This window comes from Dermacentor andersoni, chromosome 7 (genome assembly GCF_023375885.2).
Source record: "Dermacentor andersoni chromosome 7, qqDerAnde1_hic_scaffold, whole genome shotgun sequence".
Lineage (NCBI taxonomy): Eukaryota > Metazoa > Arthropoda > Arachnida > Ixodida > Ixodidae > Dermacentor > Dermacentor andersoni.
In genome coordinates this window covers 176,336,554-176,355,190 of record NC_092820.1, presented here as the reverse complement: position 1 = coordinate 176,355,190, position 18,637 = coordinate 176,336,554, and the positions used below count along the sequence as shown (strand labels likewise).

At 48.7% G+C, this 18,637-nt stretch overlaps 1 protein-coding gene across 1 annotated transcript; it reads right to left on the bottom strand.

The window, feature by feature from the left end:
• Positions 1-1,508: 1,508 nt before the first annotated feature.
• On the bottom strand, positions 1,509-18,292 carry LOC129385269 (uncharacterized). Its single transcript, XM_072289413.1, has 5 exons — positions 17,818-18,292; positions 17,070-17,173; positions 12,906-12,971; positions 11,044-11,079; positions 1,509-5,116 (listed from the first exon to the last, which is right to left on the bottom strand). Exons 2-5 carry the CDS (start codon positions 17,161-17,163, stop codon positions 4,878-4,880), a joined length of 435 nt encoding a protein of 144 aa, XP_072145514.1. The 5' UTR covers positions 17,164-17,173; positions 17,818-18,292; the 3' UTR covers positions 1,509-4,877.
• Between the last annotated feature and the right edge of the window lie 345 nt (positions 18,293-18,637).

The following is an 18,637-nucleotide window of genomic DNA, read 5'->3' as shown; positions in this document are numbered from 1 at the left end:
CGGCCAACGCAAGCACAAACATCAGCTTCACCTGGTGGGGTAGTTCTGCAGAAAGGGATTGTAAAATGGAATAGGCAGTCTCTTGGATCCTGCCTCTAGCAAAATTTAGTATTACGGTTTTGGAGTAAGAGAGGATGTACCGGACTTCAGTGTGGGAAATGGCAGCGGCTATCGCAGCCTCTTCTGCTGATTCTGAAGTAGTTGCGAGGGGGGCGGAGATGATAGCCCGTGTGGTCCACAACCGCAGCAGCCGTGCCCGCCCACACGGCGGACTTCTCCGACCCGTAGTATTTGTGGAGGGCGCGTGTGGTCGGGCTGCCCTGCGTGCAGCGTGGTAGTCGGGGTGTGTTGCATAGGAGAGGTAGGAGGTTGGAGTGTATGCGTGTAGGGAGGGTGAACAGCTGGGTATTATTGGCGGGTATTCGAATCTGAAGTCTATCTAGTATGTAATGCAAAAGGATAGAAAGTTGGGTGAGTTGGTACGGTAATGTGATCTTGAATAGCGCTCGTCCTGTCTGCTTCTAGTCTCTGTCTGTGTCACTTCGCGCTACAATTCAAGATCATGCTATCTAGTATGTGTCTGCCTGTGGGGTTTTTAGTGAGCCTGTCGGTGGGCTGCAACGAGCTTGTGTGTGGTGTTGTCAAGCCCTAACTCTAGGAGTTTAGAGATTTGTGTGTGAGGAGGGAGATGGAGATCGATTTTGGAATCTTTCCTAAGAAGGGCTTCTAACGTGGGTTTCCCTGCAGTCTAGTTTGAGATAGGGGATAGTATACAGAAAGCAGCTCAGTAGGCATAGATGAGACGGTATATGTCGTGTTCTTTAAGCCCATAATGTTTGGTGGAGACACGCCGGATAAGATGTGCAAGTGCAGTTGTTTTTTATTTTTTTGACAGTGAAACTATTGTGTCCGGTGTTTTGCAAGTGGAGCCCAAGTATCCGCATGATCTTTGCCTCCGGTACGGATTGTCCCTCTATTGTTATGTTGATGGGCGTTGTAGGGAGGTTGCAGGGTTTAGGACGCATGATTAGGAGTTTGGATTTGGTCAAGGAGCAATTGAGTGAGGCATATTGGCCTCAAGCTCCACCACTGGAAAAGCTGGCGCCACCGTCGGCGTGACGTGCTATTAGGGATCACGAGGACATAGTGTCCGCGCCGGCTGCTTCGGGAGCGCCGAAGCGAGCTGAAAACGAGAGTTTAAATTCCCTCGTAGCTGCGGTCTTCATTTAGTGGCGAGATTCTCCCGCTTCGAGTGTCTCCTTTACAACGCTTGAAAGCACTACAATAGGTAGTGGCTGCCTTTGAAGGCGCGCAACATGGTAGGCTACTGCTCGGTGCCGCAGTGCCGGACGTACGCAACGGAGCCTGGTGTCATCCTTATTTACACGTAGCCGCAGGAGAAGAAGCTGCGTGAAGCTTGGCTCGCGAAACATAATATCGGCAAACAGTCATCGGCTACAACTCGGGTATGCAGCAAGCACAGACGTGAGGAAGGTTTCTGCTACGGCGCCGGGTCTGCCATGTACGGAAAACGCGCACTGAGACGCTCGCCCGAGTCCGCTGCCCGACTAATGTCATGACGGTTTGGTCTATGAACTTGTCGATGCTATAGATACTGGCAAGTTCACTGGAGTGGAAAGGGAGCGGTAAGAAGCACATTAAAAAAAATCATGGCATATGGTCATGTTTGTGTTATGAATTAATGCACTGGATTACAAAAAAAGCAGCGGGAAATCGCACCCTGAGAACACCGATAAACATACAGTGCGACGCAACTTGAGAAATAATATTGAAACGTCCAAGAATTTAGAAGAGGAAAAAAAGATTGAATCGTCGCGACGGCACATCACAGTCCCCGTCGAAGTCTCTATAATGAAATTATTTTTGAGCAACTCTGATAGCGCCCACGCAACAATGGTTGCTTGTATACTATCAAATGCTCATATTCTGCGGCCTAAAGCTCATGGCACTGCGCGAAAACGCGCACACGGTGAAAGCGAGACAGTGCGCGGACAAGCATGGAGACGTGCAGTCGGTCGCTGCGAATCTGTGCGATCGCTGCAAGAACATATTTCACATAGTTTGCTCTCAGCGTTTACCTACCTTTCACGCAAGAAGCCGGTTCGGGAGACTCCATCGCGGCAACCGCGCGCAGTGGCGTTCACTGTAGGTATTCGGTAAAGAGATAGCGTCTGTAAACGATTCTGTGCTTTCAGTTTGCCCATGATTATTATTTAGACAGTAACAAACTTCTCTCGTTTCGAAAGTACTTACAGAAATGTCCGGGAGAGCTCGTGCGTGGTGTTTTCAGTGAGCGCTGACAGCAAAACCTATGAGGAGCGCGCCACGTGATCCCTCATACTACGCCAGCCAGGCGCTTCCGATAGATGGTGACTCCGTAACTCCTCGCCGCCAATATAGAGTGAGCGGACTGCTGTGTGTGTGTGGCTGCCTGTTGGAGTGTGTCCTCTATTTGCTCATCGTTGCCCGTTGTGGTCCACAAGGTGATATTATTGGCATATAGAGTGCGTCGAAAGTGCGGTATGTGGTCTAGAGAAGCAGCTGAGGGCGGCACTGAATAGGAATGGTGAAAGTATTGAGCCTTGTGGTGTACCCACCCCTTGAAGTGTGTAGGAGGCGGAGGAGTGGTGGCCCATAGTAACCTACACGGTGCGGTTTGTGAGGAAGGCGCGGATGTAAGAATACATGTTATGTCCAATGTTTAATGGGGAAAGTCGGTCAATATGGCGGTATGGTGGATATTGTCAGATGACTCTCCGTCTGGAAGCGCGGCGCCCGCAAGGAGAAGGGGCATGCCGTTTGGTTTGAAATTTCAGCTGTTTACGCGGTGCGTAGAGGTGTAATATGTTTGTATGCTGCGGAGACGATCGTTAGCGCGCACTGTATGCACTGCGCTTGTCAGCTGAATATGGCTAGACCTGGCGAGAGGCCCTTTAACAATGCCTGCGTAACTACAATAAAGCCCTGTTACGCACGAAGTCCCCACAACTGGAGGGAAAACATAACAGCACCATCCACCGCGCATTCAGAAACCGCCTCGGCATGCTGTGAAAATGCAAACCTCAGAGCGGACGCCCAGCCTCTCCACGCTTACTAGCACAAGTCCCGCGGAGACCGCAAATCGCAGATGTCGCCGAGCACCCCGCAGATGTCGCCCAGCCACGTACCAAGAAAACTCGCAGCCATGCGAGTCAACACCGTTGTACTACAGCCTAGGGGCAAAACTGGAAGCCAAGTTTGACACTAACGTTAAAGGGTACCTTAGTGGTGGTGGCACTGCGCTTCTAATCTCGAGCTCGTGGTTTCCATAACAGGTGCTTTTCCATGGGGGGCGAAATGCAAAGACATCCGTGTACGTAGATTATCACCTATTGCTGAAAAGGGCACTCCGAGAGAAGGCATGATAAGCAATAAACGAGAAACCACTTGAAGGTAACGCACTGGCTCTCCGTGACATCATGGAGTTTTGAAAGTAACAGTTTTGAAAAGTTTTGAAAGTCGAGACAGGACATGCACTTTACAGAAAAGACAAGCGCTTGTCCTGTCGCGACTTCTCCCTCGTCCTTAGTGCGCTATGTTACTTTCATTACGATTAATAACCATCATGCCCAAACCTATTCCCTTATGTCATGGGGTTTGACATAGATGGACTAAATTGTATTTTAAATGAGCCGTAAGCTGAACTTGGCAAGTTTCAAGAACTTTTACTGAACCACAACGGCCAGATATGAATGCATAGCTTTGTAATCCGTCACGTCACGATAACGTAGGTTGTGATGCGAAATTCACCAAGTAATACTTGCGCCGTTATTTCTTTTTTAATAATCTATCTACTACCACGAAGATGTAATTTTCGAAGAATTATTAATCAATCTAAGCTGCTTTAGTGTTACTCTTTGGCGTCCCTTTAAAGAACTAGAAGCAGTACTAAAGTAATCGCATGATGAAAACCTTGAAAGCAGGAACTGTTGCCCAAACCTTGGAAAACGCCCTCACGAGCATCTTGAATCGCCCATGAAGATAGAATAGCCCGCCTCGAAGAATAGAGCTCCACTCGCCGCCCGTGCAGCGTAGGGCGCTGGGCCATTTGATGGCCGAAATGAGTAATGAGCCGTCTTTGTGGCAGTGGAAATGCAGGGGACTAATCCCGCACTTCTGCAGTACATTGCCGCACAACGAAAATGTCTTGCTCATTCAAGAACCCAACAAGCAGATCGCCCTCACAGGCACGTATAATGCTCACACAAATCCTTTGTTACTAAGAGCACTTGAAGCCCCTAGGCAGTCAATAGACTGTCTAAAGCACTTTTCATAAAGGGAATAGCTCTCGAACAGGCGCCTATATACGAGCATGCTTGGATGCTTGAAACGACGTGATTTTGTAACACGCTTGACTGGAAAAATTTAGATGCAGATCGACCTCGCTGAATAAAAACTGCCTTCGTAATGGAGTATTAGTGTTTGAGACCTGGTGAAAAAGTCACTAAATTTAGCTTTTTTTTTTTTTTTAGTGACACAAATGGCCATTAAACTGCCCTGGTAAAATTCGCCCAAGAAACTTGTGCCAAGATCGACGCGCTGGCCCCATTTTATCCAAAGGGGGCTTCATGCATGCGTCTCCACTTGTCGCCACTGGTAAAAACATGCTGACGAGCTTGCCACCTGGCTGCATCAAAGCTGATTTCATAGTCAAACTATGATCTGGAGATCTGACTTTGAAAATCGAGGGCTGTCTTTCCTTTTCACATGCAGACCGTTGATCGCCACCGCAGGCTGAGGAACAAATAAAGCAAAAGGAAATTCTGAGCAAGTCATCGTCGCATGTGTGCTTTAGTCACCGCGACCTAGCGACTTGGTCACGAAAGGTTACCAACGCTGGTGCAGGGGTGAGCACGCGCGTGCATACCATTCTGGCAGGCATGACGGCACTCGTCCATCGTGGCGAAGCGGGCGCCACCTGCCAGGCAGTGCTCCTCGGGATGCCACGGCTGGCACCCTCTGGTCAGCGTGCAAACGTAGGCCGTGGACGTGCAGCGGGCGAAGCTTCGCACGCAGGCATCGTCCTCCACTGCGACCCGGCGATGGATCCGAGGCTCTGCGCGGCGGAGTGTGCTCACTGAACAGCGTGCTGCTCTGCCATTGTAACCGCCCCGGCCACGGTCTAACGAAGCCGCGCAAAGGCAGGGACGTAGCCAGTTAAGAGCGCATCGGGAACGTGCCTCCCCTTCCCCGAAATGTCAGCGTACAATGAGTATTTGGCAAATGTGCGACAACATCCGCCTGCCCGAAAATATTCATGGCTGTGCCACTGCTGCCACGTAGCAGAATGGTAGAGGGATAGTGGTTTACTAAACCTAAGTGTGGAGTTATCAGTGGAAGCCAAGCGTCTGCACCTTGGCCGCCCAGGAACATTTCCAAGGCTCTGTGCATGGAAACCACTCTGCTACTCAGGTGATAGTCGGTCCTGAATGGTGCCTCTAATGGAGTGCTTCAGCATAGCATTACCGCTTAGACCAATATAGCATTGCGCGTGTCACGTGCAAAGCCACGCCGTTCGTATGGTATGGCGTATGCAAAACATAGCCGAAACGGAAATGACTGCGTAAAAGCCGTAGCTGCTCTGACTTGCAGAGAAAAACTATCGAATTCTCTCTCTGGTCCTTCAGAAGAGCGCTGACTACAAATCAATGTGGAGAATTGATTGTAGGTTTATTACAATTGTATGCAGACAAATAGGAGCTTTATCTGTTGTTTACCAGCTCCCGTAAGACGGACTGGGAAGCAGCAGTGTCGTGGTGTATACTCGTAAACAGCAACTAAATTTTAGTTTACAATTTTACAGCGAAGCTGTTAAGGGCTAGCTTCCCCAGTATCGTGTCCGCGTGTAGAAAACATGTCATAAAGCAATGGCTCCCGCGTCGTCGTCGCATGCTGGCGCCCCTCGGCGCTGTACACCACGCGAACGCGCTCGTGCCACTGCTCCCGTGTTCTTCGTCGTCAACAATTAGGAAACACAAAGACGTAAGCAGTAATAGAGAGGACTTTAATGAATCGTCGGGATTTACTCAGTGATAAACACCGGTGCCGCACGTACGTTTCAGCTTTGCTGGTTACACCATCTGCACGGAGTGCTTGGGCTGATTATATATATATATATAATTTTTTTTTTGAAGCGGTCTGCGCTGGACGCATGACAGAAGACAAAGAAATGGGCTAGGGGAGAGGTGAGAAGGAAGAAGTTGGAATGAAATGGCGGACGACACCCGTCTCACTTAGATTATGTCATTTCTGTTGCCGTTCTAGTTATGAACGCTACATTTCGGCGCAGCCGACAGTTTTCGAAGACCAGCCATGCGGGTGACGTTTTCCGTCGACCAGGCGTGATCGGAGTGTTCACCCGATACCAAGTGCACGGTGAGCCAGCGACGGACCTTCCTCTTGAAGTTAGTTCTACCGCGCTGATCAACGTGGTGCTGCAACAAGCTACAATCAGCCGCCAAGCCCTCGTGCAAACGGGATCGGTGACAGCGAATCTACAACTGCAGACACTGAGCGAACTCGTTCTGGAACCCATACGACGTGGCACCCTCAAAGAGGAAACGCCTGCCGGGAAGGTGAGCCTTGACTTGAGTGTTATGGAACTGAAAAGGAACATTATACAACAGATCGAAATAATGAGAACTTTCGTCCAAGCGCTTAGTCGAGAGCAGTCAGCACGAAGCATTGTTGAACCAGATGTTTTTGAAGGAAACTCGCAAAGTGCACACTACTGGCTGTGGTTTTTCGAGTACGCCTGTGACAAGAATATGTGGCACTCCGACGACACAAAGATTTTGAATATGCGCCACTATTTGGGCGGTATAGCCAGAAAATGGTATGACGTGCAACTCATGGATCATGGAACAACATGTTGGGAACTGTGGAAAAGCAACTTTTTCGCGGCTTTCGAATGCAACGCAGTAGACAGATGGGATGCGGCACTACGGTTCAGTTATACAGGTGGCTCTCTGCTTGAGTACTGTCTTGAGAAGCGTCGCCTGTTGTATTCTGCAGAACCGAAGCTGTCGTCTTCTGCTGTTGTAGCTTTGATAACGCAAGGGTTGTGTATCGAGATCCGTAGTCGTGTCCAGCTCAAAGGTCTAAGAACGTTTGATGACCTTCTGAACTTTCTACAGACCTCACTGCCAAGAATTACATCGAGAAGACAGCCAGATGGTAGAACAGAGCAACTTGATTCTCGTAAGCTGAGTGAGCATCTAGAGTCGTTGCCGTCAACTGAATGTGAACACACCTTCATAAGCAAATCTCTGGGAAGCGTAAATCATGACTGGGAGGATGGTGAAGAACCAATTACCGCAGTTCATGGCAACCTACTTCCACATAATCTGTCTACCGTGCATCACAAGCCCCAGAAAAATAGGTTCAGTGAGACAGTGTATTTGGTGTCGTCAAGCTTATTGTACGCCCCCATTAAGGTAGATGGCATTGAAGTGAAGGCTCTCGTTGACAGTGGAGCTTCGGTATCAATTATCAACAAGACTCGAGTGGATGCCAGTCGTCTGCACGCTGGTAGAACATTGCGTGTCCAAGCCTACGATGGGTCATGAGTGACCATGCATAGCGAATGGGTAACCCTGGCTATTGAATTTCAAGGAAATGCTATTACCAGTGACGTATTGGCAATTCCCAATGTCACCTACGATTTTCTTTTGTCCCGTCCAGACATGAAAAAACTTAAGATAAACCTCTATTGGGATGACAAGGTAATGGGCGAAGACACGATAAGAACAGAAGATCCTGGTGAAGAACCTAGTCTATCAAGGCTAATTTTTCACCAGGAAGACATCAAGACTAAGTACCCAGAGCTTATATGCATGGGAAGCTACCCTCCAGCAATGAAATCGCATGTCGTTCCTTTCAAGCTCGCAGATAAAACAGTGGTTCGTAGAACCCTTTATAATATGTCCAGAGATAAAAAGGTGTGGCTGAAAAAGGAGTTGCAAGAAATGTTAGACGCAGGTATCATCCGGCCTTTTGTATCCCCATTTGCTTCTCCTGTAACTATTGCACCTAAAGAAGACGGGACATTCCGCCTTTGCACAGACTACCGGGCTCTCAATCGTCAAACTGAATTGATACCTTATCCAATGCCGAGAATCGACGACATCATTGACGAAACTGGTAGTTGCCATTGTTTTTCCCGAATAGATCTCTGCAAGGGCTTTTGGCAGATTCCACTAAGTGAAGAAACGAAGAAGTACACCGCGTTCACAACCCCATTTGACTTGTTTGAGTACAACCGCCTACCATTTGGTTGGAAAAACTCCCCTGCGTGGTTTCAGAAGATTATGACGGACATTCTGAAACCTTACCTGGGCATATTTTGCAATGTGTACATCGACGACATCATCATCTACTCAAAGACAAAGGAAGAACACCGTAGTCATCTTTCAAAAGCTCTTCATGCCCTCAGACTAGCCCAACTCAAAGTCAACTTCAAGAAAAGTGCGTTCTTTCAAGATACCGTTGTATTTCTTGGCAGGGTGTTTGATGAACAGACTAAAAGCACTAAGCAAGAATCGGTAGAGAGAATCTCCAAGCTGGTAAAGCCTTATGATGTGCACTCCCTGCGCGTTTTTCTTGACCTTGCAGGACACTTCCGGGCGTTTATCAAAGACTGTGCACTGAGAACAAGGTGCCTCACACGTTTAACTCAGAAAGACGTGCCTTTTCATTGGGACGAGAAGTGCGAAGCTGTCTATCGTGAGCTTGTAAAACTAATATCGTCGGACCCCATCTTGCGAATACCGGATTTTTCTCTGCCTTTCGTGCTGAACACGGACGCATCACATTATGCTACCGGTGCAGTTCTATACCAGAAGCCACCCAAACAAGCTGATCAGACCAAACACTACGTTGTGGGGTACTACAGCTGTACCCTGAAACCCGCCGAAATCAATTACTCTACCACAGAAAAGGAAGCTCTGGCCGTCTTAAAAGCTGTGCAGTACTTTCGTACTTACCTGGAAGGTGCCAAATTCATACTTTTCACGGACCATCAAGCACTGACTCAACTTCTGAGCATGGCCCAGCCAAGAGGCCGCATTGCTAGATGGGTGAACTATCTGCAACAATTTTATTTCGTAATTTCGCACCGTCCTGGCCCACTCCTCACTGACGCTGACGCACTATCAAGATTACTTGTACAGGAATCAAGCAATAATCCAGAGACAATCAATCATATTAAGCTATGGGTAGGTATCACGTACCACCAACTATGATTCCAAGGATTCTTCATCTATACCACTACAACCCTGGATCGGGTGGACATGATGGCTTCTGGCGCACTTATAAGAAATTGCTCATGAGATTCACATGGCCGGGCATGAAAAACGACATCAACCATTACATCCGCACATGCTACCTCTGCCAGGTGAACAAAGTTAAATTCAAGCAATCGACAGACGTTATGACAAACCCTGAATATTCAAGCGTCCCGTTCGAAGTAATTCATTTAGACTTCGCGGAGCTCAAAAAGAAGGGGGAAGGAGTCAAGCGAACGCAAGCTTTCTTGCTCTCCATAGATGAGTGCACAAGGACGATTGCGGCTAAATCTGGCAAAGAAAACAAAACAGCGTAATAGATCTATTTCCTCAAAGCTGAATGTTTTAAACAAAGACGCTCGTCTGCGACAACGGGCCGGCTTTCTGGAGTGCCAAATTATCAGAGTGGGCACAGGAGTACGGCATAATGATAAAGTATTCTTCTCCATACCACCCGGCAGCAAACGGCCTAGCGGAACGTGCAATACGAGACATCAAACAGTATCTGAAGATGTATCCAGACTTTGCCGGTGGCTGGAGTGCTGTCTTGAGGCCGCTGTGAAACATCACAACAGATCATACACCACGGCTTTAGGCTGCAGCCCTCATTTTGTAACTTCGGGTACAGCGCCCATACTTCCTGCAGATCGTGAGCTAGGTCTCCTAGAGAACCTCGAACTCGCCGAAGTAAGGAAAACTGTCGAAGAACAGGAGGTCTACAAGCGCCGCATGAAGCGAAACTTTGATAAAAGGCACAGTAGCGAGATACCGGACATACAGCCTGGAGACTATGTCCTTGTAAGGAAAGGAGCTGTGCCTTCAAATTCAAAATTTTGCGGACCATTTCAAGTTATTAAGACTGCATGCCAGCATGGAATATTGAAGAATGTCTGGTACGCCGGAGCCTCGGACCAAACGGAGTGCGCCGCTATTGGAAACATATTCAAGTATTTAAAAGTAATTAAAGTAATTAAAAGAAATCCGGAAGAGTGAAGCGGTCTGCGCTGGACGCATGACAGAAGACGCAGAAATGGGCTAGGGGAGAGGTGAGAAGGAAGAAGTTGGAATAAAATGGCGGACGACACCCGTCTCACTTAGATTATGTCATTTCTGTTGCCGTTCTAGTTAGGAACGCTATATATATATATATATATATATATATATATATATATATATATATAGAGAGAGAGAGAGAGAGAGAGATTTTGAAATTAGAAATAATCTGGCAAGACATCATCACAGGGGTATAACATCGGTCGTTTTTCTTAGCTCAACAGAAACGTCTCATAATGATCTCATTTACTATGGGTCTCATGCTAATACAAATATTTCAAGTTAAAGCGCAGAAGAACGTAATGCGTTTTATTAAACAGCTATCAACTTTCAACAAACTTTTCTCCGAGGTGCATGAATTGTAGTGATCTGGGGACGTATTCTCGGACGATCTCTTTCGGCGATACTGACGCCTTCGCGTGACGTACTGCTCAATCAGCCCAGCCGGTTTTGCTCATCCAGCCAATAAGCGCGCACTGAAAGTGGTATCGCCGAAAGCGATCGTCCGAAAATGCGTCCCCTGTATACGCCCAAAAGTTTGCATACTGTGCAATGTTTGTGTTACATTGCACTTCTTTCTGTGTTCACTTAGTAGTTTCTATCGCGCGTTGTTTGACACTTCATGCTGTACGCTCAAAGTACTTACTTGCAAAAATGCCTTCCTTCGAGTCCAAGTTCGGATCTGCAAAGTAATTCGGTACTATAGATATAGCGGGGTCAGGCATCGAGTAAATGTTGCACACAATAACATCGCCGGCCTTTATTTTGTTGTTTGATCGATCAACCACCTTTGACGATTTGCATCGACATCTATAAAAGACATCACTGAAGTAATAATGGCAGACTCTACCTCAGTCAAGACTATTATAGCACTTTTGTCGAAAGTATGCGTCTTTTCTGTTCATCAGGGCTTTATTGCACAGCGTCGGAAAAAAATAGCACACAAAAGCTTTCAATAGCTTTCAATATCCTGTCGAACACAGGACATGTCAACTGTAGGTCAGTCACAAGCCTATTAAAATGTCGCAGTTTCGCCAGAAATGGGGAGCATCGATTGCGATAGCAAATTTGTAGACAGATATACGAAGTAAGGATAATAGTTTTATCGGCCATGTCGTAAGCATTCGCTTACTAACTAAATTAACAGGCATGGTGTCACACGCGCACAGGCAAACAGAAGCACATCTCACTCGATGGACGCGAACGCTCGCTGTCAAAACGCTGGCGTGAGGAAGAGCGGCGGCAGCAGCAGCGAGAGAATGGACCTGCTTGCTGCCTCTCGCTTCAACGCGAACTGAGCGGCAAAACACAGGGCACAAGAAGCACTCGGCGCACCTAGACTCTGTACTCGTCGCAGATCGCTTTCAATATAGGGCTCGCGCGGGCACACTCGGCCACCACCGGCGAAGAACCAGTGTCTTGCGCGCGGTAGAAGATGGCGTGCTTCCTCCCCGCCTTCCTTCCCTTGCGCGCGCCAGATCAAGCCACCATCCTCCGCTCGCCCTCGCACGCTTTCACTCGCACCTACAGCATACGGCGCGCGCGGCCACGGTGTTATCGCACTTCGACTTTATATGGAAAATCACGGCGACGCCGACGGCGGAAATGCACCTGTAGTGTCCATATAATTGCTTCCGCAATAATAATGTTTTATGGATGTTTGCCAACTTTCGTACTTCATAAGCGTTACATATTACGAGCGTGAAATGGGCGGTATTAGAGTTCCTCGAAGTTCAGAAATAAGGAGTTCGACATTTTGCGTATGCAAATTCTGGGGGGAGGCAAACTGCCCGGTTTACAAAGAGATGCAAAGAGGTAGAAAGCAAAAGGGGTAAGGAGGGTTTTGGTTGTACTACTTCAATGTCTATTTGTGTTGGTAGCTGCAGGTGGACGCAAATGCAAAGCAAATTCGTGAAGAAGTGAGCAGCACTGCTATTCTTCAGATGCCGTGTTGGTGTAAGAGCGAGAGTGCTACTGCGGAATAGTTACGAATACGCGTCATGAAACGGTAGCCGCGGCTGCATGCTAAGCTTACGGTCACGTGTCCACGACTAGTCGCCTTCGCATATTTGCCGACCTTGTTACGCTGTACGTTTCCCATCGAGCTCGGATTTTCCGGCTGCATCGGCGTCCGCAGTGGTCAGCCATGGAAACCACGTAGAGCTCCCTTCCGAAGCATTTGCGGCGTGGCATCCGTACCGGCGGGGCGACCACGTTCCGCGTATAATACATGGTACGTATTTCGGCCGTGATAGCCTGTAACGGACGTGAGCCTTCTCCAGCTGCATCGCCGCATTCGTTCCACCTGATTGACGTATTACGTGCGACCTCATGTATTCTCGGCGCACTTTCCGCGGCATGTTAGGTATACGGAGATTTATCCACTCCAACTGCTAACCACTTTTTGGTGTTAATTGCACCGCGCCATGTTGACGCTCCGATGCCTTGCGAAGATACGCCGGGCGGTGCCCGTGCTTCGAAAGTGTATATATGATAAAGTGTTTATACCTTGCCGAGTGGCCAGAACCACGAGAGTTGTTTCCGGCGTCTGCGTCAGGTGGCGAATCATTGGACCTGCAAGAGGAACCCGTCGCCGTTTGTCCGACCAGTGGTGAGAACAAGGCCGGGGGTAGCAGGCTCTCAAGTTGAGCACATTGCCACAGAGGGCGAAAAAATCGACCGCGTGCCACTGCTGACAGTAAGGCCACTTGGCCACAGTAAGGCCACAGTAAGGCCACTTGAAGTATGCCTGCGTAAGTTCAATATCTCCTGCTATAGAGGCGCCGTAATAAGCGCAATTTTATCTTACAAACTTTCTCCCACATTTATCGAAGCATACTTATAACATAAAAAAAGAGTACAAAAGTATCATTGTTAATTAGATAGTGTACTCTTTATTAGTAACTTTGTTGTTTTCTGCCTTTATAAACGCAAATAGCGTTCAGCATCATCGATCCTCCACGTGACCTGTGGCCTACATTTAAAATTTTTACCTGTATGTTCGCGTGCACAGTAGGCACGGATTCATTCGTTCGTACACTTAAGCTGGTTGCTTATTTTGTGCTAAAACCAGTTGCGCTTCCATGCCTCGTGTTGTTTAACTTGGGGTGAAGAGACGTGTTGCGAGCGGAGATGCAAGCCCGAGGCTTCAGTCGCGAGCCATGCGGAACACGCCTGCATCGAAACGGGAGCCGGATTCGGCAAGGTTCTGACGGACACAACGTTATTATAACCTCAAGTGCTCGCCTGAGGCGTCCCTTTGCCGGTTACACCCGCCCTACTGGAGCATGCATACTTGTTAAAATCCGATCTATCTACGCGACGCAAAAAGCACCCAGCAACGGATGAGCAAAGTTCTGATGCAGAAGTCGCGGGACGCAGTAGTGCTGAACTTAGCGTCATAAGTTGGCGGCTGGATGTCATTATATAATTCAATCATATTTTTTTACTAATTGTAACAACGTGTTATTATTTCGCAATATTGGCGTCGCCTCCAGGACACCAGAGGGGCAACGGGGACACCAAAACTATGACCCAGGCGGGCCCGTGGGTTGGGGCTCGCCGAGGCCTGTGCGTGCCAGGGGTGTATAAGATCGGTTGTCCTCTATTGCGCACAGCCAATTTTTTTATGCGAACACCCCTTGGCACGCTTCGGCCTCCACTGCCCCAACCCAGGGGCCGCCCTGCTTCCACCTTTGATCCCCCCGCTACCCCTTGGGTGCCCTAGAGATCCTGCGCAAGCCTCCTTTATTATAACCTCAGGTGCTCTCCTGAGGCCTCCGTTTGCCGATTACATGTGCACTCCTGGAGCAGTACATGTAAAAAATCCAATCTATCGTCGCAACGAAAAAAGCGGCCCGCGACTTCTGCGCCAGTCAGAACCTTGCCCCGGATTCCGCTGCGACTGACGACGGCAATAACTGTGAGTCGTTTAACCTCACTGCTTGAATCGTTGTGCAATATTCGTCTCGTTAACTTACAGGCGGAGACAAGTTAACGAACTAGATCCTGCATTACATATGGGCGTTCAGACCCTCCATTGCTGTTTCCTAAATAAACCTTTAGTTGCGAGGCCGTCGTTAGACACACAATCACGAAAGAGAGAGCGATATCGGAACGCGCGTCGCATTTTTCATCTTTTTGTAGCCGTGACCATAGGCGACTGAGTAGCCTTATCAATTTATATATATATATATAAATATATATATATATATATATATATATATATATATATATATATATATATATATATATATATATATATATATGTGTGTGTGTATGTGTGTGTGTGTGTGTGTGTGTGTGAATTTGTTTTCGAGTCCGCCAGCAACTTCTTCCGTCCACAAAATCAAATAACCCTTTCCAGAACATCCCATAAAATGCTGCGGTCTACGTTGTCATAAGCTCCTGTAATGTCTAAAAAGGTCACATATAACGGTCTCCTTTCTACTCTTGATATTCCAATACAATGAGTAAGGACAAATAAGTTATCATTCAGACGTCTACATATACTGAGCGCGCGGCAAGGCAACGCCAACTACAGGAAATTCTAGGTGGCGTTCCGGGAGGCGGGAAAGTTTACGGGAAAGTAGCGTCTTCCTACGGGAAAGGAGACAGGAGGCGAAGCATCGCAGAGGCGCCGGCCCCGCACACTCACAAGTTCAACAAATGGCCACAGAGGGCGAGAAAATCGACCGCGCGGAACTGCTAAACGAACAGGCATAGTACAACAATTAAAAAGGTTCCCCCGTGGGCGCATTATCTGCCGCTACAGGCGCCGTAGTAGGCGCAGCTTTAACATACAAACATTTTTCAGCAATTAACGAAGCGTTTTTGAAGCGAAAAGCTTCACTACGCTAGTCAACACCGCGCTTCGCGCGAGCCGGCGTATGTAGGAATTGGCTCCGTAAGCCTGTTCTGAGTTGGCGTAGGTGGCCACTGCCGCGCGCTATGCGTCATCGTTTGACGTTCGCCGCAAGCGCGTGTTTATCGCGGAGGCCGACTATATAACCGCTTGCCAGAGAATAGGCGTGCGCGTTCAACATGGAAGGAGAAAGTTTGGACGTGGTAGTTCATAGTGTTTTTTTTTTTCATTGGTTAACCTAGGTAGGATATTAGGCAGCATAGTAGCAAGAGCTTGGTGGCGCAACCCACCGCCCCGTTCCAAAGGGGACGCTCATGACATCCGTCCATCCATCCATCCATCCATCCATCCACACACTGTCCAATCTGCTTGCGCTGCTGGTTGTCGCTCGTTACCAGACCGCCATGTGCGACGACAACGGTGAGCCGTTTACGAGCTCGCGTCATTAATTCCAGCGTATCTCTACATGCAAATTTTATTTCTGCTCTTGCACGAGGATTACACTGCTTGTCTTCTGTCCATAAAGTCGCACGTTCTGTTCACTCACTCGTGGCTTGTTTGTATGGGCGTCAGTAGCTGTTCTTTGGCCTCCTGGCAATTAGAGAGAGAGAGAGAAGGGAAGATGGAAAGGCAGGGAGGTTAACCAGACTGAGTCCAGTTTGCTACCCTACACGTGGGGGGGATGGGGAGTGAAAGAGGGAGAGAGAGAACTTAGGTGTAGGATGTCTATAGTCGGACACTCAAGTCTGTTGCCCTCAGGTAGCGAAAAAGCGCTCGAACTGCTTTCTGGGCCAATGAACTGTGAGGCCAGGCTCCCAAGATCTTCGCTTCCGTAAATGGCCTGTCATCCAGTCTATTTAAGGCACACTGGAGAGTCTCGCGTTGATTATTAGAACGCACCAGCTACGTGGCAGGCAAGGCCATAAGGCATGCCGCATAGCAAGCAGGGCGAGCACGACGCGTACCAGCGTACGCTACCGGCGAGAAGCGGTCATATTGGATTTTACTCTAAAGAAAACTTCACTTCCGCTTCCCGTTTGAGCAGCGCTATCCGCTGCTTACTTTCGTACCACTGTGGAAGGTGCAGTCTCCCTTCTCTATAAAGCTGGTTCTTCATTCTGTGACAAGGCGTTCATGCGGCGCGAGACAGACGCGCCGCCGTGCTGTCCTTCGAAGCGTCGAGTGTCACGCAGTCAAGCTGAGCAGGCTGCATGCTGCCGAGAGCACTTTACTCGTGCTCCAATTTATCTGCTGCGCTTTGGAGGCGCGGCGCAATAACGTGCCAAAGGAGCGGCAGCACTGAACGTTCCCACGAGGACAAGCACGCGCGCTCCCCTCTGCCGGCGTTGTGACCGCATGGTTCGTGCGGACGAGCAGGTGTTGACACCATGCGTGTTTGGTTAGGTAACGTTTACTGGAATTTATGGTGTCCATAAAACTACGAACGTTAATTCGTGCAATATACTCTTTAGCGCTGTCAGTAGCAACCTCTTTCTCTTTTTATAGATTAGGTTTTTTTCGGTAAGCAAAACACTCCAGAACTTGAAATTATTAATGTGATGTGCTGTATTTAATTATGCTGAGCTCGAGGGGTTTATATAATGCGACGAAGCTCGCGTTGTGCATGTGAAATGCTTTATCGTTCTCGATTGTATTCTCATCACTCACGGCCGGCCGATTCCTGTGATGACGACGTGGGCGCCGTTTGCACCGTGCCAACGGAGGAGCGCGAAAGGGCAAAGAATGGAATGAGATGCTCGCATTATCGCGTTCCAATATGTGGTAGCCTCGTGCCCGCGTAACCTCACCGGTAATAAGGTAGAAAGCCACGGCCAGGACAACCATGCTGAACAGGATCACAATGATGGCCACGGCACGATGCTTCCAATAGCTCCAGATCATCGTCGTCGTGCTGTGCGTAAATATCGACCTCATTAGGACTCGCACAGTGCGCCAATTGTACTAGTATCGCTAGAGAATTCGATAATTAAAGACTCTACGACACAGAAGAGAACATCAACTCACAGACACGGCGCTATGTTCATGTTCTCTCATGTGTCCGTGTCTTGTGCTCGGTATATACCTAGTATATTCCGAGATAACAGTAACAAGCCCGCATTGCGACACAAGAATGAATGGACATCACGAATGACCTCCCGACGTTTGGCTTTGGCACACACGCACTTGTAAGTCTATAAAAATTTGCTTTAAAGGGACGCTTGTGAGGAATGTAGGTGTATTAATTACTCTTCTTCAATTGCAAAACGATCACTCTTACCGCGAGAGAAGGCTTGGTAATTAAGGTCGGGAAAAACGCAACAACGAAAGGTGGGACGACGCTATAGCTGCCCGGATGTTTTACAACGTAATACAGCCCTTATGTAACACCCTGAAAGAGGTCCTTAAGGGACAATAAATGAAGCTGTTGGCCTCTATAGTCGGTCGGGATATTTTTTTTTTTTTTGTCGGCTCGTGCTCAACCATAAGCTTCTATGGAGCTGCTCTGCCTTGACGCGGTCCGAGAAAGGACACTACCCTCCCTGGGCGGGAACCGACCTGGCACCCTGCAGGAGTGGCTCGACCCGCCATCGCACATCGGGTCCAAGGACTGACTCCAGCTTTTGGCGTGCTTTTCTGGACTTTTTCCGGGAAAAGGAAGGGCTTGGCCGCCTCTTTGCAGAGCCGACCTCGGGACCACTCCACCTCGAGGAAGAAGAGAGCACCGGTCCAACACCCTTAAAGAACTCTCTTGTCTAGGTGGTGTTGACCGGCCCCCCTCCCCCCATAGAGCGCCCCTTTTCTGCCACAAGGCTTCGCCTATTAAATGCAGAAATAAAGACGCTAAAATAAAAACACTGCCCCGAGGCCGCTCAGGCAGACGGCAGCTGGAAAGGGGCTTTGTTTCCGCGTAACAGAATAAATGTTTTCTCGTATATTCGAATGACAATTCGAAGCTATCGCGTCTGCAGCTTGTGTGTAAGTCTTCCTTTACGAATTTACTTGGAAAAACTCATTTCGGTCAATAGGGCGCTTGGCAGAGGGCCTCTAAGAATGAGGATGTATGCTGCACTTCCGCACGCGTGCGTGCGCGATGTGTCTGTCCTTGATGCTGGCCGTTTCACCTGTCGCACAGCGTGTGCTGCGACCGTCCAAAAGAAAGTACCGCCACGTAGCGGACGCGCCACTCAGATCTCGAAGGCAGCTGAAAAAGGGGGCGTATGGGCTGATGCCACTAGACTTGCGGCGGCGCTACGGGTGGGCCACGTGTACGCATGGGTCTGTCGAAGAACAGCCTGAGCACGGCAGAGGCAAAATAAACGCTAGCGCGGCCAGTAGCCGCCAAACTCGAGGAACTTCGCGCGCAAGGGGGCGTCTA

Excerpts from the sequence above, each read along its gene's own strand:
- LOC129385269 (XM_072289413.1), bottom strand. The coding sequence starts at position 17,163 with ATGATCTGGAGCTATTGGAAGCATCGTGCCGTGGCCATCATTGTGATC. Across the intron at positions 12,972-17,069 it reads GGCTTTCTACCTTATTACCG|GTCCAATGATTCGCCACCTG; the intron begins GTGAGGTTACGC and ends TTCCTCTTGCAG. Across the intron at positions 5,117-11,043 it reads GAAGGAAGGCATTTTTGCAA|AGCCTCGGATCCATCGCCGG; the intron begins GTAAGTACTTTG and ends TCCGCCGCGCAG.